Source organism: Pongo pygmaeus, chromosome 2 (genome assembly GCF_028885625.2).
Source record: "Pongo pygmaeus isolate AG05252 chromosome 2, NHGRI_mPonPyg2-v2.0_pri, whole genome shotgun sequence".
Taxonomy (NCBI): Eukaryota; Metazoa; Chordata; class Mammalia; order Primates; family Hominidae; genus Pongo; species Pongo pygmaeus.
The window spans coordinates 90,003,136-90,030,065 of NC_085930.1; the positions used below are offsets into that span (position 1 = coordinate 90,003,136).

Consider the following 26,930-nt stretch of genomic DNA (forward strand, 5'->3'; position numbering starts at 1 on the left):
ACATTTTTGAAAAAAACAAAAAAGGGCAAGAGAGTAAACACTTTAGGCTTTATGAGTCAAAAGGCAAAATTGAGGATAGTATTTTGTAAGTACTTATGTAGCATTTAAAGCATACACATTTAGGCCGGGCATGGTGGCTCATGCCTGTAATCCCAGTACTTTGGGAGGCCGAGGCAGGCGGATCACTTGAGATCAGGAGTTCAAGAACAGCATGGCCAACATGGTGAAACCACTTCTCTACTAAAAATACAAAAATTAGCCGGGCATAGTGGTGTGCACTGTACTCCCAACTACTCGGGAGGCTGAGGCATGAGAATCACTTTAACCCAGGAGGTGGAGGTTGCAGTGAGTCCAGATGGCACCACTGCCTTCCAGCCTGGGTGACAGAGCAAGACTGTCTCAAAAAAAAATTATATATATGCATATACACATAAACCTTTAAAAGTGTAAAAGCCATTCTTCACCTGTGGGCCATATACAAACAGGTAGGGGGCCAGCAAGTTCAACTCAACAGCTTTTCTTTGTCAATCCTTGCTCTACCCTTAGGGGTGGCTTCCCTCCATTGCTAATCTTCAGATTCCTTCAAGGACCCTTTCCAAATCATCGAAACCCTTTGTAGCTAATTCTCTACATTAACGTTTTGTAATTGAACCACCTGGCATGAGCTCTCTTTTCCTGAATGGACCCCTACCGATTTGGGCAATGACTTGTTTAAAATCATATTCCATGAAGTGGGATTATTATCTACTTCATAAATTTCTTATTGCTTTCTGGTCTTCAGAAATATGTTCCCAAACACATCTCAATGGAATTGCATAGATTCATCATTCAAGTCAAATCCGCTGGTTGTCTTCTTGTGTTTTGACAGCTCACACAGTGATGAAAAACTAGCGGCTCCACCTGTAACCTCCTCACTTTGGGAGGCTGAGGTGGGCAGATCACCTGAGGTCAGGAGTTCAAGACCAGCCTCGCCAACATGGTGAAACCCCATCTCTACTAAAAATACAAAAATTAGCTGAGTGTGATGGTGGCTGCTTGTAATCTCAGCTACTTGGGAGGCTGAGGCATGGAGAATCACTTTAACTAGGGAGGCAGAGGTTGCAGTTAGCTGAGATTGTACCACTGCATTCCAGCCTGGGTGACAGAGTGAGACTCCATCTCAAACAAAACAAAACAACCCAAAAAACAAAAAACCTAGTGGGTCCAAGGGGTGCCCATGAAACAAAATCAGGAACAAGAAACTTAAAATATTAAAGTTGGTCCCTAGACTGTCCAACACTGCCCAACATCACTGAGAAAAGTGATGGAAAAACTTATGAACAGGACTGGGCTGTAGATGCACATTACCATTGGAAGTGAGGCATGGAAGACTACACGTGGCATGCTATATACCATGCCTTCCCTCTCTGCTGCCTCCACCCTGGGCCAACCCACCACCATCTTTTCCTTGGACGGCTGCAGCCACCTCCTTACTGGCCGCCTTGACTTCACCCCTGTTCCGTGAACCCTTAAGTGAATTTACTTTTATTAGCCACAAGCAAGATCTTTTACAAACAAATTGTATGGCTCCTTTCCAATGCCTTCCCATTTCACTCAACATCAAATTCAGTTTCCTCCTATGAACCCACAACACCCTACAGGATCCAGTCTCTGCCTCCTTTTTCAACTTCATCTCCTGCACCTCTCCTCTTCCTCATTCCAATCCAGCAAAACTGGTTTCTTTGCTGGTTCTCAAACTCTCCCCAATCTCAGATTTCAGGCCTCTGCTCTTGTCCTTTGCTCTCCCTGGAATATACCCCTAAGACATCTTTGAGGCTCTCCCTCTCCTAATTCTTTCAGGTCTGCACTCAAATTTCATTTCACCAGCAAGGTTTTCCCCCAACCAGCTAATCTAAAATAGTACAGCTTCTCTCTTTATCCCTTAACCTTCCTAATTTCTTCTCAAGACTTTTACCATTACCTGATACCTACTGGAATTGCATCCCTGCCTCTTTGGTGTCTCATGTCACTCCCCACTCCACTTAGGAGTCTCTCTTTATTCCCCCAGATTCCAGTCTTTTCTCTCTAAAGGCCATGCCCATGCTTTTCTCTTTGCTTAGAACATTCTAAGCGATGTTCACTCTGAGTATGTATTATTTGATCCTCTCCACTCCCACCAATACTTATTTTACTTCTCTACACAATGTTCATTTTCTTCATAGAAATTACAACTGTAAAAATATGTACATGCATATATGCATATATATGTATTTATTTATATTTCTCACTTCTTTGTCTTTCTCCCATCTCCAACTAATTGTAAATTTTGTGAGGGAAGCGGTCATGTCTACTTCACCAACAAATACATACCAAGTGCCTATATAATTCAGGGCCTTATACACTGCAGGTGCTTAATAAAAAATTAATGAGAATAATTAAATTATACAGGATGGGGTCATTCACAGATCAGGAAAAGTGATTGAAGGGTCTCCTTATTGTATTAGAAGCTGTTGGTTGCCTACCTGTATCTCTCTTGTTCTCACCATCTTTGTATACAATGATGGCTTTCTAACGTCAGCATCCATGAATTTACAAGAAGACTTTCTTCAGCTGTAGGCACATGCTAGGTCTGCATGCAGTCCCAGGGAATTAACACCCCCAGGAGCAGCTTTTGGCCAGTGACAAATAGGATTGGGGGTATAATTACCCAGCCTGAACACTTGCCAGATGTATTTACTGTTGGGGCATGTTGCCCACAGTTTCCTAAAAATCTTAGATGCCCCAGTTGCCAACGGTGGTATCTTGCCAATTAATCTACTTTTTTTTGGCTTTCTTCCCTTCCCTGTCTTATGTCCCCATTCCTCACTGGTGCTTCCAGGATCACCTTCCAAGAAAACTACTTGCACTCAAATCCTGGTCTCAATATGTGCTTTTGCAGAAACTCAAACTAAAATATCCATTCTACCCAATTCCCCACCACCACTCTCCTTTTGGGGAAGTGTTGCAACAAAAGCGTTCCAATCTTGCAGTTATACAGATTGAGTGGGGAACAGTGGGGTGGAGATGGGGTAGACTAATTTGTCATTCACTAACTTTTTTCATTTAACCGCTTTCATGCCAGCAGCCATGGCGCATATTTGGATCATTTTCTGTGATCCCCAAGACATTACCTACAAATGATAGCTCCTCTCTTTACTGCAGAAACTTCCAAACAAGACTGTCATACTTGGTCTACAGCTGAATTCTGATGCCAATTTCTTTCACTAGACTCCCTTAATAATAACAACAACAACAATGATAGCAACTCAGGGAACATTCAGTGTGTGCCAGACTCTTTACTACACAACTAACTCATATTATCTAATTGAATGGTTGCAACAACACTGTAAGGAAGGTACTGGTATTATTGCCTTTTTATAATAAGGAAGCTGAGGCCCAATAAGGTTATGGGCCAAGCATGCTTCCACTGCACAATTCACTACCAGTTAGGGGGTTATGTCTTGCCCATCCACTAGGCAGCAGAATTTGGATTTGGCTAGAGATTCACCATTAGCCCTTTGGCCACACCACCTCTAAGTCTCCCAAAGTCTCTGCCCTGTAGCACCATCAGGCCTCATCATACACAAAGTTTATTTTAAGGCAAAACATTAGAATGAGATACTGTAGTTATGAAGTTTCTGAAATTTTAGGCAAAAAGAGTGAAACCCTTTGGTAATGAGAAACAATAAATGAATACTTAAATGTAATTGCAAGTGCAGCATTTCCTGGACACAAGATATAAAAAATTGCAGCCCTTCACACTTTTATTTTCCCCAAATTGGCTATTATGGTAAAAAACAAAAAAATAAAAAATGTTTCTCATCACTGCTCTTGGCTACGCATCTTAGGGACAAAATGCTTTCTTCCTGGCAGAGCTAGCGTTACTAGATAATGGCCCAAACTCCACAGCTTTCCTGGCATCTACTTGCACCTGCCCCCCGTGTTCCAAACAGGGGTAGGGGAATGACAGAGCAAGTGGCTAGAGTCATGAGCAGGGGAATGGTGCTTATTCAGCCAGCGCCCAGCTGAGCAGCACTGGCTTTCCTTTCCTTCAATGTGGAACCTCTCATTGAATTGAATTTCACAGATCACAAAGATCAGACTAAGTCTCAGTCTCCTACTCCACCGATGCCAACCTCCCAAGGATTATGCTAGTGCCACTAAGAGTTCTCCATTCTGTCACTTTGAGGGGGAGCTTTCATTCTCCCATTAGTTAAACTTTTAAAAAAAGGCTTAATAGTAATACATCCTAGGGCAACCCAAACAAACATTAAATAGTTAAAAGCACGTTAATCAAGAGACAGTTAAATATGTGCACCCTTTAATGTTTTATACAGGCAGAGGCAGGGTTGGGGAAGATCCCATTCTGGGTAAAATATAATAAACTGGTCATTTGTTTTCTCAAGGGTAATTTTGCTAATTAACCAGAATAAATATCTTTTCTAGCACTCTAGTTGATTTTTAATTGCCCTTACTTGATAATGAAATAAAAATAATATGCTAAAAGACAATGTATTGAATGCCAGGTCTTGTTTTAAGCATTATACATATATATATGTCTTATTTAATACTTATAACAATACCATGAAATAGGTAACATTGTTTCTGTTTCACAGATAAGGAACAGAAGTGATAAGCAATTTTCTCAATATCATACAGCTAATAAGTAGCTGAGTGGAGGATTTGAATCTATGTAGTCTGTCTCTAGAGTCTAAGCTACACTACATTGCTTCAGCTTTAACCCTGTAAAAAAGTTTGTACAAGTGTGAAAAGAATATTTGATTCACTCATAATCTTGCCACCTAGAAATAAATATGTTAACATTTTGATGCAGTAGTTATGACATAATCTTTATAAATTTAACTAGTTTTTGTAGTTTACCCAAACCTTTGAGGAGAAAGGTTGTAAGGTTTATCACCAAATTTGGAGAATGTATTTGAGATGGGCTGATCTAAAATACAAACTGTCTAACCAGATTTCATTTTAGAGGCCCCATGCAGCACCTCCAAAATCTCAGCCATCATCTGATATTCAGAAAATCTGAAGCTGACAATGAAGGACACCCTACTATGACTGCCAAGTGGGAAAAACCTACCATATATATTAAGATTCTATGGATGGAGAAAACCAACCATGGCTTTGTATGAGACCTGAACTGAAAACCACAAGGGGAAGTACTGTGAACTGAAGTGACTGATTTCCAACCAAGCTATTTGTTTGTTTGTTTGTTTTTTGAATGAGTAATACTGTATAATATGATTTAGAGTAAGAAGAAGTAGGGATTTACTCTATCGATTGATCAATCAAGCAATTGATCAATCTATCTACTCATCTATCTACCTTCTTTAAAGATGGTAATGTTCTCACACAATGCCAGTGTCTTAGGTTGGACTTCTCAGAAGCAGCCCCTGAGATCAAGATTTGAGTGCAACTCCTTAGAGGATTCAGCTCTGAAAACACCAATAAGGCAGTGGAGAAGTGAGACAGAAAAGGTAAAAAAGGTAATGAAAAGTGTGTTAATGATCACGTTTGCACTGTGGGTGATTCTGTCCTGCTGGTGCCTCTGGGAAATGGTATAGTACATGACTTAGTGTTACGCCACATGAGGGTTGAGGAAATTGGGATCGTTATCCTCCAACTCACATTTGTCATTGTGTAAGGGCTGCTCCAGGAGACGTTACTCCCCAGCATTTCTTGCCTGCCCTGCCTATAGACCAAGCAGGTTCCAGTGGTGAGAGAAAGCCCTTTAACAGTCATAGGGACTTGTGGCTCAGTGTGGTGGCCCACACCTGTAATTCCAGCATTTTTGGAGGCCAAGGTAGGTGGATCACTTGAGGTCAGGAGTTTGAGATAAGCCTGGCCAACATGGTGAAACCCTGTGTCTACTAAAAATACAAAAATTAGCCAGGTATGGTGGTGCACATCTGTAATCTCAGCTACTCAGAAAGCTGAGGCATGAGGATAAACAAAATTTATGAAAGACAATTTTGCGAATTATCTAGAACAGTGATTACTAATCTCATATCTAAAATAATGCTTAAAATTGACAGCAAACAATAATTTTATCTTGATAAGGTCTCAAGACATGGAAGTGACATAACAACTACTTTATTTTTTATTGTAAATCTTCTGTGATTCCCTATATTTAGTTCTCAAATGAAGGAAGATTTTTACAAACTGAAAATCTTTTTTATTAGTTATTTGTTCAACCAAGGTCGTAAATTTATCATCATGTCATTCAATGAGCTGGTTACTTCCAAGAAACAAGAGGTGAGCACCTTCTCTATTAGAAGGCCATTAACAAACTTAGTCTCTTTCTTCACAAATATCATATCTTGAAGGCTTAAGATAAGCAAATTAAGGTCCTTCAAAATTTGCATTGTATTGGTCTGTGAGAAAATATACTGAATTCTATTTTCCATTCCCCAACAGCTCAACACACTTTCTCTCCAACTGAAATGTCCCATGAAAGCTTTTAATAACCATCATTAACTATATTCGATGGCTTTTTCTTGGTTTTTCACTCCTTTCTTTCTTTGAGGTACTCAACGCTGCTGAATGGTAGCATACATAAAGTTTTCTTTTTTATATTTTATTTTATTTCTGTTTTTATTTATTTTACTTTAAATTCTGGGATACATGTGCAGAAAGTTTTCTTACCTTCTGAAAAACCTGAACTTTCTGGGTCATCCAACTTCTTTTCCATTTGTTCTTCTCCTATTGGTCTCTTTCAGTGACCCCTTTCATTCATTTTTTTACAAACACAGGCATCCTCCATAGTTCCCATTCTGCCTCTCTTGGTGACCTCTCTTCATCCAGATGTGACTTCATGATGATGACTCTTAAAGCTTCATTTTCAGTCTTCACCTCTCTCATCTTATGTAGGGTTTAACATGAAACTCCCTGATAGAGAATTCCCCTGTGCTTCTAACAAGCATCTCAAACTCTGCATGATCAAATCCTAACTTGTACTCTGTACTTCAAAATAGATTTCCCTGTTATTTTCCTTTTGTCATCTTTAACTCCTTCTTCCTATTCAACTTATAAGGAATTCAAGGTCTTCTATAATCAGGGAAAAAAATGGCCTTTCTAACTTTATCACTTTAGTCCATGATAAATTTTTTTTGTAATCACCATGCTCCAAACAGTCTGAACTTTGCTTTCTTCTTGTTTCTATTCAAATCATAAAATTTAAGAAATCCAAAAGTTTAAATTTAATTTCTGTGTGATGTCAACAAAATTTTTCTCAGCCCAGTCTTCTCAATCAGTAAAATAGTAGCCTCCTTCACAGAGTCTGTGTAATGACTGCATAATCTAATATATCTCAAGCACAGTGTTTGGCACATTGTACCCTTGCAATAAGTGTTGGTATGTCTGTTTATTCATTCATCATTCTGACCCTTCTCCCTTACCTTTGCCATGAAAATTTTTGTTCCTATAGCCCCCTAACCTCTCAACTCTGCCCTTCTCTATCTTTTATTCATGTATAAGTTCAAAATGTTACTTGGCATTCCTAGAGTAGGCTTTCTACAAATATATTAAGTACCTTAAAATGAGAAACCCTACTTTCCACTTCTATGCATAAAGGAAGTACCAAAAATATGGAATCTAGAACTACTCTTCTCCTAGTTATCAAGTAAACTTCATACCAAATTTAGTATATTATTGCAGATGAGAAAACAGTGAAGTAATAGTTGTTCATTTTAATCACAAATAATAAGGAAGATAAGGTGACAAATGTTTTATTTCTATAACAAAATGATACATTGCTGGATGTCAATTATTTCTGATAGGAATCAGGAACACATACATACATATGGTGCTGTAAAGGAGATATGCACTTTGGCATATTTATTAGAAGCAGCACATTATTACTTTGTGAGTTATCTAGAATTTTTAACACTGACATTATCTTACATCCTAAAATATGTGTCTGATAACTGGTTAAGTTGCTTCCTTTGATGTATCATTTATAAACTAATTTTTTTGTTCAAATGACTTGAGTTTATTGTCCTTTTGGTCTTTGAAATACACTGAAGAGTTAAAAGCTACTGAATGTTCTTACTTTATTTCTAAGATTATCATCAAATCATTGGCATTGGCTTGTGACATTTTAGAAGAAAATAACTTTTTTAAGCATAAGCAATGCTTTTATAATCTCCTACTTCAAATTGCTGAGTTGTCTCAACAGCTGCTTCTTGCCATTCACCTTGAAAATGCAGATTTTTTTCATCTACTTCAATCCGTTTGGAATTTCAGATGGGGTTCCTATAAGTTATTTCTCTCCAGAAGCTGTGTCTTATCATTTCATCTCACTGGAAGCCATAGGATGACTCATTTTTAAAGAGTGTTTTAAAAATTACCAAGGTATCATATGCGTATTTTAATAAATTCATATAATACTAAAGTATGTAGAGTTAAAAGTAAATGTATGATCTCTGCACACCAATCACACACCCTTCCCCAGAAGTAATCCCTGTTAACTGTTGTCTGTATCCTTCCAGACTTTATATTTTACAAACACATATATATATATACATATAGGTGCATAAATTTAAAATTATATTGTGCATTTACTATTATATTTTTTTCTTAACATGCTGCTACTTACTTTCTCTTTAGTAATACATTTTAAACATCTTTCTATATCTGTACATTCACTTTTAAAACTTCTGCATAAGACGTATGTAAATAATTCATTGAGCCTGCTTCCTGCTGATGGACATTCAGGTTTGTTTCAGTCTTTTATTATTAACAACACTGCAGTGCACATCATTACATGCATATTACATGCATTACATGCATATATTTCTGTATTTATATGAACATTTTGAAGGTAGATATCTAGAAATTGTATTGCTGGATTAAATAGAATGTACATTTAAATTTTGATACCTACTTCCAATTGTCCTCCAAAAAGCCTTTATCAATATACATTATTTCCAACCCATGTGAGAATCTACATTTCTCTCCACCCTTTATAATGTTGGATATTATCACTTTTTACTTTTTAATTATTTATATTACGAGCATCTTGCTAACCGTACTTCTTCTGAAACAAATGTCTTCATAATAGTCTGTACAAATCCTGGCTTATTACTGAGATTTTCCCCATAATGGTACAGGTTATGAATATGTACATGGATAATGGTACATGTTAAAATATAGAAATGTAAAATTGAAATTGCAACCCTAGTAAATTAAGCTGTTTTGGAATGGTGTGTATATCTTCTAGATGAACATTAATGGGGGCAAAACTACAAGACATTCTGTAAAAGGAGATTGGCTAATACTGATTCCTTAACAGTAGACAGTAAATGTAAGATGTGTTAAGAAAAGTGGCAAACGATTTCTTGCTAAATCCTAGAACAGTGGTTTTAAAATTGTTTCTAGGAGACCTAGGGTTCCCAGGAGATCTTACAGGGTCTGTACGGTGGGGAGTGGGCAAGGTGTATGGCAGGGAGAAGATTGAGGAGGACTGGCTGGGGGCTTTAAGTTCCCTTCTTCTCCTGCTCCAACTTTCTCAGTGACTCATGTCTATTTTATACATGGAGCTTCTGAGTGAGATAATGTTAGAAAGAAAAGCTGTGCTACTAAAAAATATAATGATTATATTTGTTTCAAAACCCAGGTAAAAATCTTTTAAATGGGGGGGCTGCTATAGATAGCAATACATTTTGATCTAATTTCTCTAGTTGCCTTTCACTGGGCCAATCATTTGAATTTGTAGTCTTGGGAAGAAATTAAAGAAGCCCAGTGCAGGAAACTGTGCTTGAAGTGTCTTCTCACATTGTATCCTTAAGCAGGGATTTTATGAAACTAGATATTACCCTGCTCTCCACTGCCACACCAGCTCAGGCACTCTTCTAGTTCAGATAGGTCTCTTGATTGCTCTCCTCCAGTTTGAGGAAACGACTGAGAGTCCTGGGCTCTGGTAGTTCAATGTTTAGGGACTTGCTGACTTTTAAATCTTGAGAGATTGACTTTTAAGTTACCTGCTCCTGCCACATCTCTTAGTGGGAAATCACTGTAGAAGCCATGCTGAGCTTACGATTTTATGTATAATGTTACCAAGCATCCAAGCCCTGCTGCCCGGCCATTGGCAGTTTTCATCTCCTGTCCTAGATCCTGCATGTTAATCTGAAAGCATGCATTGGCTTGGCCACTCTCCGCCAGAAGCGAATGGATTGGTCCAGAGCTTTCAGAAGTCAAGCACTTGCATGTCCACTTCCACCAGCACAGCACAGCACAGCACAGCACTTTTTACTAAATTTCCAGGGATTACGTGCTTAATATCTCTGAGCTTTCTACTCTTTTATTAATTAGTTAGGAGAGTATCTACTTGAGCAAGGTATTTGCAACTTTTGTCAGCTCTACTCTTAAAAACTATTAAGAATATTGGTATCAATGCTACCTCTCTATGATGATTCATCACCTATGAACTGAGTCATCTTTGTCTTAGACTAGGAACAGTTCACTTTATATATATATATATATACACACACACACACACACACATATACACTTAATATATAAATATTAACAATGTGTTCCATAGTATACAGATCCTCTCAGATACTCAGTGAAAAAGAAGTTTCTACAGTCAAATGTATTTGGGAAACAATCTGTCATTCTTGTTGATTCAAAATGTGCATTAGAAAGGCACAGTGCTAAAAATATTTCTTGAATTTATTTGATCGTATTTTAAAATTACTTCTCCAATCTCCCTTTCTTTTTCCCTCCCTCCTTCTCTTTGTAGCAAGTTTTTTTCTTTTTCGAGGAGAGTCAATTCTGTCTTGAAGGCACAACTCATAAATCCTCCTAGTGCCCACACTAGGTGGTGAGTGGGCACTGTGTTTGGGCATTCCGTGGGTGCAGGCAGAATACTTTCTGTTTACCCAGAAGTCCCTGGAAGACTGCATTTTTCTGAGACAAAGCACAGAAGAAAGAAAGACCCCCCTGTGAGGCTAGCAAGCATGAACCACCATTCCCTACCTGAATGGGTAGGCAAACGCTATGTCGATGCTGAGGTTACTTTCTGTCTTGTTGACACAGTCCACACTCAGCCGCAGGCCTCCGGAATAGCCACCGCATGTTGCAAATGCAAAGATTGCAAAAAGCTGTGGAGAACAAATAAACAAATAGAAGGCAGTAATTAGGATGATGTTGCTCTAATGAGTTCCTCAAAAGGAACTTAATGTCTGGATTGAGGGAAGTTACGGTCCTTCTGAAGAAGAGCATTGCACTTGGTTCAGCTGGAAGATGAAGGTAGAATGGAGTGAGGACTGGGGACATGGTGTCTAAAATAATTGTCTGGCAAGTGAAAGAAATGTGGCTTGGAGAATAATTAAAGACAAAGCCAAAATAGCTGTGTTTGAGTGTGTAAAGAGCTGTCATGTCTCAGACGGCAGAGGCATAATCCCATAGTCAAAGGCCTGGAAAGCACTATACCAACTAGTTAATAATGGATGTCTCCAGGTAGGAAGATGTGGGGGTGTATCCTTGCTTTCTTCTCTTTGTTTGTCTGTATTTTCTACCATAAATATGATTTGTCTTTTGGAATAATATATATCAATATTTCAAAGTCATGGTCGGAGAATTCTAGAGCTAAGAGTTTGAAGAAGAGTAGGTGAGTTTCTAAGAGGTGCTATTTTAGAGCACAAGATCTCAGTATATTTCAGCTTCCAACTTTCACTGGTGGTTACATCTCTGTGTTGGTTGCTGTTTCTAAGTCAACCATTAAAAGTTTCAACAGTTAATGTCATAGTCTATCCTGGTGTAGAATGTGAATCTGTGGGGAACCAGGCACCATTAATTAGGAGCAGGGACTCTGAGAAGTCTCCTAGAAAGAAGAGACACTTGGAAGACAGGATGGCCTAAGAGGGGACATAAGCAAATGCTAAACTTTGTTCATTTCATAATTTGGCTAAGCTCAAAAGAGTTTCTTGCTCATTTCTAAAGGAAGTCGATCAAATGCACCTAACACTAACATGCTGCAATATTCCAATTTATCTTAACTTTGGAATTCAGCTTCTTACAATAGTTTGGGGTCACTACTGGAAACATTAGCTCATTTTGCATAGTGGGAGGAGTTATTGCACAGAAATCAACTGGGGTCAAGGGCTCTGGAATGTGACTTTGGGAAACCTGCTTAATTTCCTCATGCCTTGATTTCCTAATTGAAAAATAGCATTGATGTTAACTCTTCTGGGTCATTTTGCTATTTGCGGTATGACACAGACAGTTGCTGTGGACAAGAAGGCTGCTGGAGCTGGCAAGATCACCAGGTCTTTCCAGAAAGTTCAGAAGGTGAAATGAATATTATCTATAACACCTGCCACCTCAATCTTAATCAGGGGTAGAAAAAAAAAGCCTCAGAATTGTTTTGTCTCAATTGGCCATTTAACTTTAATAGGAAACAACTGGCTGATGATAACAAGGCACTGTGAAACCTTCACAGGCAAAGCAATATTTTGTGAGTCACGTGTGTGTGTGTGTGTGTGTGTGTGTGTACATGTGTGTGGCAGTTTTAAGTGACTGGTTTTTAAAATCTGTATTTTAAAAATGGAAAGAACTTGACCAAAAGATATAAGGATTGTAGTAAGAGTAAAATGTGTTAATATGTGGAAAGCATTTAGAACAGGTCCTGGCACTGCGTAAGCTCTCAATCAATGTTAACGAATATTACTGTAAATAGCAGATGCTCCTTAATAAGATGTTCCAGGCCATAAAATAGGAAATTTAGGCTTAATCCCTAGCCAAATCTGTCTGGCTGTCTGCCCCAGTGAACCAACATCCAAGCATTCCAGAAAAACTGATCTTTTTAACTTTGTTAGCTTTCGTTGCACAGGATTTGATGAAGCATGCAGAAGCTGTTTCAGCTCACTCCACAATCTAGGGTTGAGACACAGAATGCTGAAGCTGAAGGGAACCCCATCTTTAGGCCTCCGGTGTGGACTTGCTTACTCCTCATGACCAAATGCTCTCTTCCTGTAAGCAATTAGTATTAGTAATATTACTAATAGTAATAGAAATAAGAAGAAAGTGATTTTAATGGTTCAATGCTTAATTCTAGTTTTCATCAGCCAACACTGGATGTCCCAACCCTTTGGGTCACATCAAGATAGCGTCTTTGATAAGAAAGAATGGAATGATGGAATCCAAAGCCTCATGCCATGGCAATGGAGATAGCCCTTTCTGTTTCCAAGTTTCCTCATCGGTAAAACAGGGATATCCCCTATGTCTCTCTGAATCGCTGAGAAAACTAAGTGAGATGGAATATGTATTTACATGCTACCCTCTTCCAATTCATGCAGAGATTTGTGTGATATTTACATTTTTCTGGGTGCAGGAGTCCTAAGTGTGTGATAGGCAATTGTGCACATAAAAGTAAGAAGGGATTGTACGTTGTGGCCATGTTAAAGTGCCTACTATGGGCCAAGTATTGTGTCCAGGACTTAGCATACATGGTCGTATTTCCTAGTGGCAACAATGTTGTGAGGCATGTGTGCATGAAGCTTACTATTCCTATAGGGAAGATATGGTAGAATAACATATTTGTTTCAAAATGCTTCATTCAAAAAAATCCTTGAGACATTAAAATTTAGCAAATTGGGATTGAAGGATATAAAAACAAATCTTGTCCATTTCAGTGCTTAATAGCTATAAAAAAACTACCTTGACTTTTCATCTTATATTAAGTGCTTTATATACAGTAAGGTATTACTAATACCATCATATGATAAACTTAAGAAGGAATGATAATTATGTATTTAACTAGTTCAAAATGTTAGATACATGGAAAGGGAGGTGTTGTGATTATTGAAACCACATACACCACATTTTTTCTTTTTACTTCTCTTGAGCTCTGAAAACACAAGGCATTGTAATCGAGTTAAATATGATACCTATGGGCTTTCGGGTTACATTTCTCCCTTCCCCATAGTCCTCACTGCTGTAAGGTATATGGATGTACTTTGATCAACGAACAGGCTGAGGCAGACATCCAGGCCTGCATGACTTAGCAAGTTTAGAGTGCAGGCGCATACTCCACTAGTTATATACCCTGTTTGTGTAAGCTTATACTTGGCTCAAAGCCGCTATTGTCTGGAAAAGGTATAACTGCCCTGCTGACATGCTCTTGGGCCCAACATGGCTCTTGTGCAGGTGCAGTCACCCAGAGAAAAAGTGAAGCTACTGATCCCTGTAAGGGAGAATGACTATCTGGCAGATGGACAGTGGGGAGCCAGCATGTGGCTCGGCTTGCTCGTGCCCAGAGAAAGAGTTAAGCTGCTAACCCTAGAGCTGGCCTTGCAGGCTGGCCACGCAGCTGTGCATGGGAGCCGGCTGCTGGGAGGAGCCGCAGAGCCAGAGCAGACAGTTGAGATAAAGGTGTAAGTAAGCTGCTGATAAGAGAGCTGCTGAATAAAGCCATGTCTCATTTACCTGCTGTCTCTCAAGTGTTCTAGCTCCCTGCCTCACATCCACCCACTCCCCTCTGCCCTCAGCTGGGGCAGGAACCTGACCCTGAGCATGACAGCTGCTTAAAGGGAAATCATACTATATGATTGATATTAAATTCACATGGGTTTGGTGAGGATTGAACATACGATGTCTGTATAACACTGGAAGAGTCAGATCCTTCTGTATTTTGGAGCGTGAAATCAACTCCTCCAGGGAAAATCAGCCAGTGGCCTGGTCCTGTAATTGGAATACATCAAGACACAGTGAGGAGAGGGGACTGGAGGCTCTCCAGGGGCCTGAGATTTTCTAGGTGTGGCCTTGAAAGAGTGGGAGGGGACTTCAGAAATCTTCCCACTGATTCCCCTCCCAGTTACTCGCCCAACCATTTCTCCTTACACGGGGGAGCAGAGCAGTGCTGGGGTGAGGCAGACCTAAACTTGAGCCCATTTCCTAGCTGTGTGACACCGGGCAAATCACTTCACTTCTCTAAACCTCAGTTCCCACATCTACCAAATCAAGAATAACGTGCTTCAATCGTTGGATGTTTAATGACAGATTTGCTATGTGCCAGCTGTTGGGGAACAGAAAAATTAAACAGTCACAGAAAAGACAAGGATAAGGAAGTTTCCCAGCCACCATGGGGCTTAATGCTAGATGTGGGAGACACAACCAAAAAGCACATACAAATAAAATAATCTCAAATTGTGTTTCATGTTTTGAGGGGAGTTATTCTGGACAGGAGGTTATACCTGGGGGGTGTTACATTTAAGCTAAGACCTGGAAGATGAGTGAGAGGAAGCCCCGAAAAAAAATGAGAGTTGAAAGTAGGATCCTGGGTCTCTAGACTTCCCAAGTTAGTATTCTAATTAGCTCTATGGTTGGGGGAAGAATGATGTTTTTTTGCCACATCGGTAAGAGTTGATTCTCAAACGGTCCAGTCTTCTTCACCCAGAAATGCACCATGGGTGCTTTGGTGACCTGAGGTTCTCCATGTTTCTCCTGAGTGTCTCATAAACACATATCTGGAAGCTCATTACCAAAGCAGAGTAGGTGATTTGTCCTTTTTCTCTTTCTTTCCTTCCTTCTTCTTTCCTTCCCTCCCATCCTTCCTTCATTCCTTTTTCTCTCCCTCCTTTCCTTCTTTCCTTCCTTCCCTTCCCTTCCCTCCTTCCTTCCTTTCCTTCCCTCCCTTCCCTCCCTTCCCTTCCTTCCCTCACTTCCTTCCTTCCTTCTTTCCTTCCTTCCTTCCTTTCTCCCCCCCCTTCCTCCCTCCCTCCCTTCCTCCTTCCTTCCTCTCTCTCTCCTTCTCTTTCTTCCTTCCTACCTTTCTTTCACTTTTTACGCTTGGCGGGGTGGAAGAATTTAGAAGGAGGACCTTGGAAGACATAAAAAGACAAGGCATTCCTTGCTTGACCACTGATGCTCAAGAGGCCATTAATGCTAGCAGCTGAGAAGGCTTGTCTTGCAGATGCTCAGTTCTGCAAAACTAAGTCCAATTCCTAATGTAGACAATTTCCCCTTTGGAGAGACAGAAAAGATAGAATAACTTTCTGTTATACAGCCAGGATGGAATGAAAACTGGGGGTGAGACCTGGAAGGCTAAGGAGTGAGAAAATCCTGAGGGGACGGTGTGAGGGGGTTGGTGTAGAAATAAGTGAGATAGAGGAACTAGAGAGACAGATCTCCATTTGAGGCTGACTCTGTAATACTATAAGCAAGTTGATGAGAGATGTAAAGACATGGTGGTGTGTGTGCGTGCTATGCTCTTCAAATTCTAGGCTCCACACATCTATCTTCAGCCAGCACAGTGCCTTCTTTCTGATAATGTGGTGCACTAGCTCACCTTGCCAGACATTGAAGGTGTAACCCAGGGGCAAAAGTCCATTTACCCATTCAAGTAGAATTATAAAACCTCTGTATTCCCATCTTTTCTTAAGCTCCTGATACTCCTCAAACAAAGCAGACACCTCACCCTCCAGCACATTCTAATATAATCAATATCATAACCACTGGCCCAATCACTCACCTCCCTTGAGTTCAGGAGACCAAAATAAATCACCTGCAATGAACTCTCATTTCGCTACTGTCTTAGATGATCTACGGCTCTGTTCCTTACAAAAAATTACTCTCAAAATTGACAAAATCAGCCAACAGAGAATCCCCTTCCATGCAGCCTGATTAGAAATACATTTAGGTGGAACAGAACAAAATTGTCCTGTGTTTTCTAGCTTAATAGTCATCCATAAACCAAAATCACCCATAGCAGTAACGATATCTTTGCAGTTAGTGACATCAAAGGTTTTCCCCTGGAAAGAGGGCAAGCAGCTCAATCCTTGTGTGCTAATAGAACCACACATGGAATATCAATGAAAGATGATATTAATCCTTCTGGTTAATTTTCAAGTCATAGTTAAATGCAATAAGTTGGAGGAGGACAGAAAATCAGGCTGATTAATGGCACTTGTAGAGATGCTTGGTCTGCAGTGAAGTCAGGGAGGGGACATCTCCCAAGGCCTGGTACACAACCTTCGTGTACCAATCCTGGAAGAAACAAGAGTCAGGAGACTGGTAGGTAAGGGGTTGGAAGATTGAGACCAAGTGGTTGGTACCACTCAGTTTGGAGACTGAGACCAAGTAGTTGGTACCACTAAGTTGAGTGTGCCAACAAACAAATCTGCCAGGAATAAAGCTGTGTTTTATAGCATTTGCTAATTTCCATAGTGCAAGTATTTCCACCATGGCCAATTCCAGGCTATGAACATACTGCCTCTAAATTTGGACTAGGAGGACATCTACACAACTCCATTGCCACCAAGGTACTCACTTGGGCCAGGGACCTTCATTCACTTTGGGCTTGTTTTGTTGATTCACTCCTTTTCCATTAGGTGTAATCATTCATTCATTCATTCATCCACTCAATTATTTACTCACTTATTTAGTTAGTTATTATAGCAGAGGCTGTTGATGCCCTGCTGATAGCTGCAACTTCAGGGGGTCAGTCTTCATACACACCAAAGACTTCCTTCCTCACATACCTGAATTTCTCTGCCAAGGATATTCACAGCTAGCATACATGTGCTTGGCCTGAGACTGGAGCAAGGTAGACGTCCCCAGGAGCTAATTCCCTGGCAGCTTTCAAACAGTGTGAGAAGGAAATTGGTGGGTAAAATCTCCAATGTTCTTGCCCTTCTGGGGGACAATTTTGAGGTGTGTTCAGAGGGTGCTCATTGAGACTGAGCCCCAGTTTCCCACAGAAGCAACCTGCTCACCACACATCGTTGGCTGGCTTTCCTTCCTTCCACATCCCACTGCCCACTTGTCATTGTGCTTCCCACCATTGCTTCCCAAATAAACTTATTGAACCAAAATTCTTGTCTCAGAATCTCCTTTTGGGAAACATGACTAAGACAGTTATCAAACAGTAACTGAATGGGCACCTTTTACTTTGCAGGCACTACAAGTACCCAGGACTATGATAATAAAGGAGTCATATTTCCCTAACCACCTGAGCTCAGCTTCTAGCTTACTGCATTCTAGTCTCTCTGGCTCTCTCCAAATAAACTGAGCTCCCTCCAGCTGTAGGACCTTCATGCTGTCTGTCTCCTTCAATTGAAACTTCTGTCCTCGCATGGTTTGCATGAAGGGCTTCTCATCCTTTCTTTTCTTTTTTAAGGAGGAAATCTTCTTCGACTACACTAACTAGGCTTCCTCATTTTAGTACACACCCACCCCGGCTCCCATTATTCCATTTTTTAACACGAGCAGACTTTTAAACATCGGTATGTGTTTGGTATTATTTAATCCTCTGCTTATGCTTTGTTTTACCACTTCCCTAAGAAAAGGCAATACACTTGTTATTGTTTATTGCTGAATCTCTACCACCTTGCACAGTGCTTGGCATGAAGTCGGTGCTCCCTAAATGCTTGTTGAACTAAAAAGAAATACAATAAATAAATAAATAAATAATATCCTTCCCCTACCTCCAGGGAACTTGCTGTCTATTTCAAGACACAGACAAGCTAATGAACAGGCACTTCAATGGTGCTTTACTGTGGTGGCAGAAATAGGAGCACGTTAGGGGAATATGTGGTACATAATTGCAGTGGAGGGAAGAGGGACATAGCTGTCTGGAGGAATGGATAGCTAAGCAAAAACCAGGAAAATGAGCCTGAGTTATCCAGGTAAGAGGGAGAAGGGTGTTTTAGGCAGAGAGGAGTAAGTCAAAGACACACAAATGAGCAAGTGTGGCACATTTGGGCTGTGCATTTGGTAAGCCTGCATATGTTGTAAGATAAAAAGAAGAGAGTTACTCAGTTGAAGAGGCAGGCAGAAATGTGTCAGGTACGGGCTACCAGGGATCCAAAAACGACAGCCCGTGGCCATATCCAGCCTCATCTCTTCATCTATTTATGGATGCTTTCATGCTCTGATGAAAAAGTTGAGCACTTATAACAGACAGCCTGTGGTCTACAAAGCCAAACATATTTACTATCTGACTCTTACAGAAATAGTTTGTCAATGTGAAGAAACTTGGGTCTTGCAAGAGGAATAGGTTTTCAGCAGGGGAGAGGCATTAAAAAAATTGCAGTTTAGAAAGGCCACACTGATTACACTGGTAAGTGGATTGGCAGAAGGTGGAAGATAAGGAAGTGTCTTACTTCCCCAGACAATAGGCAAATCCTTTGCCAATAGGACCATGCTTCAGCATCTTTGTATTCCCCATTTGGGCCAAAACTTGTCAGTGGCTCACAAATTTTATTGAGTAAGCAAATATATGAATGAATGGGCAATAGAAGGATGAAATGCTTGAAAAAGGGCATTTTAGCACTGAGTAACTGAATAGTAACATTGTAATGATGATGATGATAGTAATAATAAAATAATTATATTTAGTTTTCTGTGTCAGTCTCCTAAGTAAGTCCATCATTACATTGGCTTATTTAATCCTCTCAACAACATCCTGAAGTAGAAATATAACCCCTCATTTTATAGGTGAGGAAACAGAGGTTAAACAGCAAGACCAAGGTCACATGATCCACTTGTAAGTGAAGCAGTCAGGTCTGCCTTTCTCTAAAGTGTCTTCCTTCTTCCCAACTCTCCCAGGAGTGTGAAAAGGGTCTCTCTCTGATGGAGCACACTGTGGAAAGACTCATAGAGAAATACTGAAGATGGGCTTTCTAACTGAGGCCTTCTCTGTCACATCAATGTTCAAAAAGTCAGATATGGCTGCATGAAGCATCTGTAAGACAAAGCCCTGATCGTCCACATTGCTGCAGGTGGTAGCTCATGTATTGTGCCTCAGCAACACCCAAGCCTCCACTCCGCAGGATCGCAGGCTGCTGTGGGGAGGGAGTTAGTTTGGCATGATAGGAATATTTGAAAAGCCTGATGTGAGTAGGTTATGCCAATTACACTTGACAAGTTCCTCCTCCTAATTGTCAGCCACCCACCGCTAAGGGTGCCGGGTTCCTCACTTTCATGCAGCTTCACAGTTCAACAGCTCATAGGTTAAAGAGGCCTCGAGCCTCCCCCTCCTCCCTGCTATGATGTCCCCCTCTTGTCCCATCTCTTTTCATGATTTGTCTTGAACTGATGATTAGTCCTCAGCACCCCGGAAGAGCATTTCTGGGAACAAAGATGATTACTTCAATAGTAGCCCTAAAAATGCGAGGAATATGTACTGTCAGGATATTTTCCAGTGCGGAAAGCTTTCATTAACTGCGGCCTCCCTCACACTCCACTCCCTATACAGGAGGCCCCCAGTAGACAGATGAATGCCTCTAAAGCTTAATGTTCCATTCCTACTGATCTTTGTCTAATTCTTTCTTTTAGTTTTTCTTCTCCTACTGATAATCATATTTTTCTAAGGAAATTGACCAGTCGTTTTCTCAGCCATCAGTTTATGGTTACGCTATGGGCATATAATACTTTGACCCAGAAGGCTTTTGTGAACAACCTTGTAAAACCTCACGTGGGACCTTCATGTGAAGATAAAAACTGCAAGCTGTCCCTGGAAGACATGCAATTGTCTTTTATTTGGAGGCACTGAGAAGTATTGTTAAAAGGCTTTCCTCCATAGAGCTCTGTGTGTTTTCCTGTCTGTAATATATAACTACCTGTGCTCTTAAATGGCCCCAATGTGGTCCATCCTGCATTCCATTTCATGCAACCTGTCAAAAATGGAATACTGTGCCCTTCTAACTGCTTTGTGATTTGTGTGAAATCTTCCCAGGCAAAAGCAACCTTACAGAATTGGTACTTCATGCCATCGACTGGGGAATTCGGAATAGGCCCTACAGAAGGAAAACTCCAAGTTACTTACATGGCAAAAGAAGTTTCTGTTTTCATTTTCTGAAATGACTAGTATGGGGGCTGCACCACATGACAGAATATTTGGCTGTAGATAACAGAAAGCCTGACCTGTGGGGGCTTAAACAAATAGGGGTTTGTTTTTCACACATATCAGGAAGTCTAGAGCTAGGTGACTACTGGTATTGATGATGTCTGGGTCACTTCTTTGGTTCTTACATTCTTTGCCTCATTGTCACAAAATGACTGCTGTATTTCTGAACACCTTTCACTGCATAGGAGACTAGGAAGTGAATATGCAGCTTTCCTGAGTCTTACAGGGGATGTGGGCAAGAGGAAGAGGGTTGGGATGATTGTTGAGTCAGTTAGCCTCCGCTCTCTGCCACAGAAACTGATGAGAGAAAGCTGGCAGAAATAAAACAAGCTCCCAAGTCGTATTATATAGGAAACACAGCATTGTCAAGCCCATTCAAGATCCAGTCATTTCTTTTTCACTAGATACTTCCTAGACAGCCCTGTGCCTTTATGCAGTGAGCTAAATTGAACTCTTGCCTATGAATTGAAATTTAAATTTCTGCTTGAGTTATATTTTTCCACATGAAGCCTGATACAAATCTTTAAAATAAAACAACACATGGCTGAAATGGTAATAACAATTTGGAAGCGATTTTCATTCCTATAAAAAAAGAGTAATTAAATTATGAGGTATCCAATCAATATTATGCAAGGGTTAAAAAGAATGAGTAGCAGTACAGAAAGTTGGAAGTTGTTTATAATTTTTTTCAAGCAGAAAAAGTAAATACATATATTGCATTTTTGTAAAAGAAAATATTTCTACATATACATGGAGTATATACTTTTTTTACAGAAATTTAAAAGGTCTAGAAATATAATGCTGAAGTGTTATTAGTTGTAACCACTGAGAAGTAGAAGTTAGAGTCAGAATCTCAGTTTTAGTTATTTTTGCATTATTGCAATGTCTTCCAATAAGCATGTGTAACTTTTGTAACTAAAAACTGATTTTCTTAAAATCATAAATGTAGACAATATCTGGGTAACTTGAGCAAAGTAAATTCAGAACTGTCATTAGATGGGTGTGCTGTTTTTCAGTTTCATTTGGATGAAAAATGTAAAGTTGAAGAAACCCACTCCCTTTGGAATTATCTTCAATAGTACTTTCAAATTTATTATATTTACAGAGACTATAAAGTGGAAGAACATTTTTGACCTGCTTATGTAATAAAATATTTTGGCAACGTCTCTCTTTAGAATCAGGGTAAAAATATTTCAAAATACACCATCAGAACATATGGCTAAAGTATAGCATCAATCATTAGTTGATTAAAAAGGGCAACTTCCATCAGGTTGAATAGGAATAATTACCTTTAAAGGAATCAACTCCAATTCTCTCATATTTGTCAAAATGGAATAATAAGATAAAATAAAAATTCAACAGAGCTGACACCATTTCTCTGACACCTGATTAGAGAAAGTCTTCTGAATTAATTTCTTGCCTATGGTAGTGTTTTTGAACTTGGTATTTTTCTTGGGTAAATTTGTGATATTGACTTCCTGAAGTTTCTAACCTACCATAACCATATCTTAGTGCATTGAAGAAAATATCAGTGATGATAGATACCTTAACTGTATACTTCTGCTTGATAGAAAAATTAGAGCACGATGAGCTCATGCACACAGCTACTGTTCTGTAGTTAAATAGCATGCATCGGATATGCTGGAATGAACTACTCCTTGCCAGAAGCTGTGCTTTCATGATAATACAGAATGACTGAATTTTTTAAAAACTGAAGATAAGTCACAACCCTCAACTTCCTCCTCCCCTTATATTTTAGAATAAGCCTCAGATTGCCATGTGCAGTGTTCTCTGAATAGGAAATAAATTCCCGTCGGGATTCAGTTCTGGCTGAATTCAATACATTTGGCATGTCTTTTTTAAAATTTAAATATTTTATCAATCAGAGTTGTATTTGTATCCATAGAGCAATTTAGAATACCATAGGGTTATTCCGGAAAAAAAATACTGATCCACAGTCAACTGGCTGTATTCAATTAATGCCTTTTCACTAGACAATAAGAGTCATTAAGCGAAGAAGTGTCTCTTATCCTTCCTCCTTTTTTTAAAAAAAAAATTATTCAGCTTTACCTTAGTGAAAGACAAGCACAGCATCCATTATCAGAATAGTAGGAGGGTGGTTTGTTTGTTTGTTTGTTTGTATGTTTTTGAGACAGAATCTCCCTCTGTCACCCAGCCTGGAGTGCAGCAGGATGTTCTTGGCTCACTGTAAACTCTGCCTGCTGGGTTCAAGCCATCCTCACGCCTCAGCCTCCCAAGTAGCTGGGATTACAAACATGCACCACCACACCTGGTTAATCTTTGTATTTTTAGTAGAGATGGGGTTTCACCATGTTAGCCAGGCTGATCTCAAACTCCTGATCTCAAACGCCTGCCTCGGCCTCTCAAAGTGTTGGGATTACAGGTGTGAGCCACCACGTGGCCCTTAAGCATTTGAGTGTTTGTGTGTGTGTGCTTTGCAGCTGTATTAAATAGAATCCAGGGCTTACCAGCTACAGGCCACAAGTGTAAATAGTATCACACTTAAGCTCATGAGCTAAGAGATAGCAACCCAGAATCATTCATAGGACCATTTATTATCAGAAGAATTTTGAAACATGCAAATAAATGGGTCTAGAGATTTAAAACCCTTTCTACATTCTACCTCCTTTGAACACCATACTGGTAAGTTGCATCTCTACACTGCTTCTACTTCAAGACATTCATGGACTCGTTTTGATTATTTTGATTCTTTTTTTTTTTTTTTTTTTGAGATGGAGTTTTGCTCTTGTTGCCCAGGCTGGAGTGCAATGGCGCCATCTTTGCTCACCACAACCTCCACCTCCTGGGTTCAAGCAATTCTCCTGCCTCAGCCTCCCAAGTAGCTGGGGGGCATGTGCCACCATGCCTGGCTAATTTTGTATTTTTAGTAGAGATGGGGTTTCTCCATGTTGGTCAGGCTGGTCTTGAACTCCCAACCTTAGGTGATCTGTCCACCTCAACCTCCCAAACTGCTGGGATTACAGGCGTGAGCCACCGTGCCCAGTCTGATTATTCTGATTTTTAACCTGAAAATTGATGTTTGAACCTCTCAGACATGATGCGTGGTCATCAAATCATCTCTCTCCAAAAACAGGAACTTGCTATAATGCATTTTGATTGTGTAATGGAGAAGAAACAAACCTAAAATAGACAGTTAAAAGGCAGTGTTCATATTGGAAAATTTTCAAAATACAAGAGCAGACATTCTAGATGAGCAGGTTTAAGCATATTGTTATGTAGTATTTTCTGCTTATAATTCTTATCACAATAACCACAACAACTGCTGCTGCTACTTAGTGAGCTTCTGTTTGTATCTGGCAATGTGCCAAGTGCTTTACAGACATCATATCATTGAAATCTCATAACTCTGTGAAGTGAGTACCATCGTTATCACCATTTTAGAGCTATGTAAACCATGTCTTAGAGGGATTAGGTGATTTATCCAAGGCCACACAGATAAAGATAGTTTAAATTCATGAGTTTACAACTATACCAAAAGGAGCAAGTAACCAAAAAAATTGAATTGGTCACTGTTAGAAAATACTAGGGAACAAATTCATTAGTTCAAAAACTGGTAAATTAAGGAATTAATCCTGTATCTTGCTCATTCTTTAAGAACACTACTGGCAGGTGACCAAAGTGTAGAAGAGAAGACATTCTCTACATAAAAGTCTTCAGCTCAGCCTGAGCAACATAGTGAGACCCCCAACTCTACAAAATAAATAAATAAATAAAATAAAATATAGTAAATTAGCTCAGCTGGGTGGCATGCGCCTGTAGTCCCGACTACTTGGGAGGCTCAGGTGGGAGGATGACGTGAGCCTGAGGGGTTAAGGCTGCAGTGAGCTGTGATTGCACCACCACACTCTGGCCTAGGCAGCAGAGTGAGTCCCCATCTCAAAATAAAAATAAACAAATGAATAAATAAATAAATAAAAGTATTCAGCTAATAATGAAGAAGAAATAATAGAATATCAAGGTTTTGCAACTTGTTTTGGACTGAGTGTTTGTATCCCTCCCAAATTTGCATGTCAAAGTCTCAACTCCCAGTGTGTCTGTATTTTGAGATGGGGCCACTAAGGGAGTAATTAAAGTTAAACAAAATCATAAGGATGAGGCCCGATTTGATAGGATTAGTGCCCTTATAAGAAGAGACACCAGAGAGCTGACACTTTCTCTGTCTCCCTCTCTCTCTCTCCAAATGCATGCACTGAGGAAAAGCCACGTGAGCCTACAGTGAGAAGGCAGCTACCCACAGGCTGAGAGAAGAGGCCTTAGCACCTTCAGCTTGCCAGCACCTTCAGCTTGGATTCCCAGTGTTCAGAACTGCAAGAAATAAATTTCTGTTCTTTAAACCACCCAGTCTAGTATTTTGTTATAGCAGCCTGAGCTGGCTAACACACAACCCTTCATGAATTAATAAATCTAAGCACTGATGTCTAATATCACAAAAACAGAGGCAACCAGATGTTATATACCACCAAAGGAAGATGACCACACCAATAATAAAGTATTCTTAGCAAAAAGAAAAAAAAAATCAAATCCTGAATTTGTGCAAGCCTCTATGTCCAACAGTAAATTTACAGGGAATATAGGAGAGAGAAGAAGATGTGAAATGACACCACAAGAATGAAATCAGCAAAACCCAGGCCCTGAGAAGTTCTCTAGGGGAAGTACCTTGTTTATTTAAGTACAACAGCAAACTACAGAAAGTCCAAAAAAGAAAAAAAAAAAAAAAGAAAAGAAAAAGAGAAAGGAGGTGAGAGAGAGAGAGAGAGGAACGTCTAGATTAAAAGGAGTAGGAGGCTATCGTCCTTAGCAAACTAACACAGGAACAGAAAACCAAATACGGCATATTCTTACTTATAAGTAGGAGCTAAATTATGAGAACACATAGGCACATAGAGGAGAACAACACACACTGGGTCCTTTCAGAGGGTGGAGAGTAGGAGGAGAGAGAGGATCAGGAAAAGTAACTAATGGGTACTGGGGTTAACACCTGCGTGATGAAATAATCTGTACAACAAATCCCTGTGACACAAATTTACCTGCGTCACAAACTTGCACACATACCCCTGAGCTTAAAATAAAGTTAAAAAACCTAAAAGGTCTTAAGGGACGTATCGACCAATTACAATGTGTGAATTAAAAAAAAATTTAGATTCAATAAACTATAAAAATATGAGATTAAGTGAAACATTTGGAAATGTGTAGGTATTTGATGACATTGAATTATTGCCAATTTTTGTATGTGATATATTGTGGTATTTTTGTTTTAAATACCTTCGAGAGATACATAGCAATTTGTTTATGGGAGGAAAGATGTATGCCTGGGGAGAATGTAAGGATGACAGTATAAAAGGAACAACATTGCCTGTGAGGTAATTATTTTTGGCTAGACAACAAAGAAGCAGAGGCTCATAATATTATTTTGTGTTTCTTTATATATGTTTGAAATTTTTCATTTAAATTTTGTAAAATTAAGATCAGATTATTAAGCAATCTATATGTGAATATATATGTATAGACAAAATCCAATAGTTTTTCGTTCAATATATATAGTTTTCATGCTTTTTAAAGAATATTCAAAAATAATATTAATCAAAATTCCCTAGAGGAACATCCTTTAAAGTAAGGAAATTTCACTCTCTTCTATTATTATACTACTGTAGGACGTAGAAGAAAATTTATTCTCTTTTCTTTAACAAAATTGTCTTTGTTAATAATCTTTTATTGATTGTGCTAAGGACCCATTTAGTTCTGCCTCATTATGGGAGAGTAGCTTTTTCTCATTATATTTTAATGAAATGAAGGATCACCATAGCCTAAAGGGCTTTATATTCCATGTAAAAGACATTATTTTTTAGGCAATAAGATAAAGATCCTCGCCATCTTTCAATAATGTCTTTCTATTGATTAAATCTAAGAGGCAATAAAACGTATCCAATTACTTAATGTTTAATATATTGGTTTTAGTTTCTGAGTACCAGTGATAAGTGGAGTTCACATGGAACACACTAATGAG

General features: G+C 39.4%; 1 protein-coding gene across 2 annotated transcripts in view; it reads right to left on the reverse strand.

The window, feature by feature from the left end:
* Window positions 1–26,930, reverse strand: part of SYNPR (synaptoporin) — a 341,046-nt gene that overhangs the window by 121,794 nt on the left and 192,322 nt on the right. For both annotated transcript variants that reach the window (XM_054483339.2, XM_054483340.2), the window contains one exon: window positions 11,014–11,138. In XM_054483339.2, coding sequence (XP_054339314.1) covers window positions 11,014–11,138 — 125 coding nt within the window. The remainder of the gene's footprint in view (window positions 1–11,013; window positions 11,139–26,930) is intronic.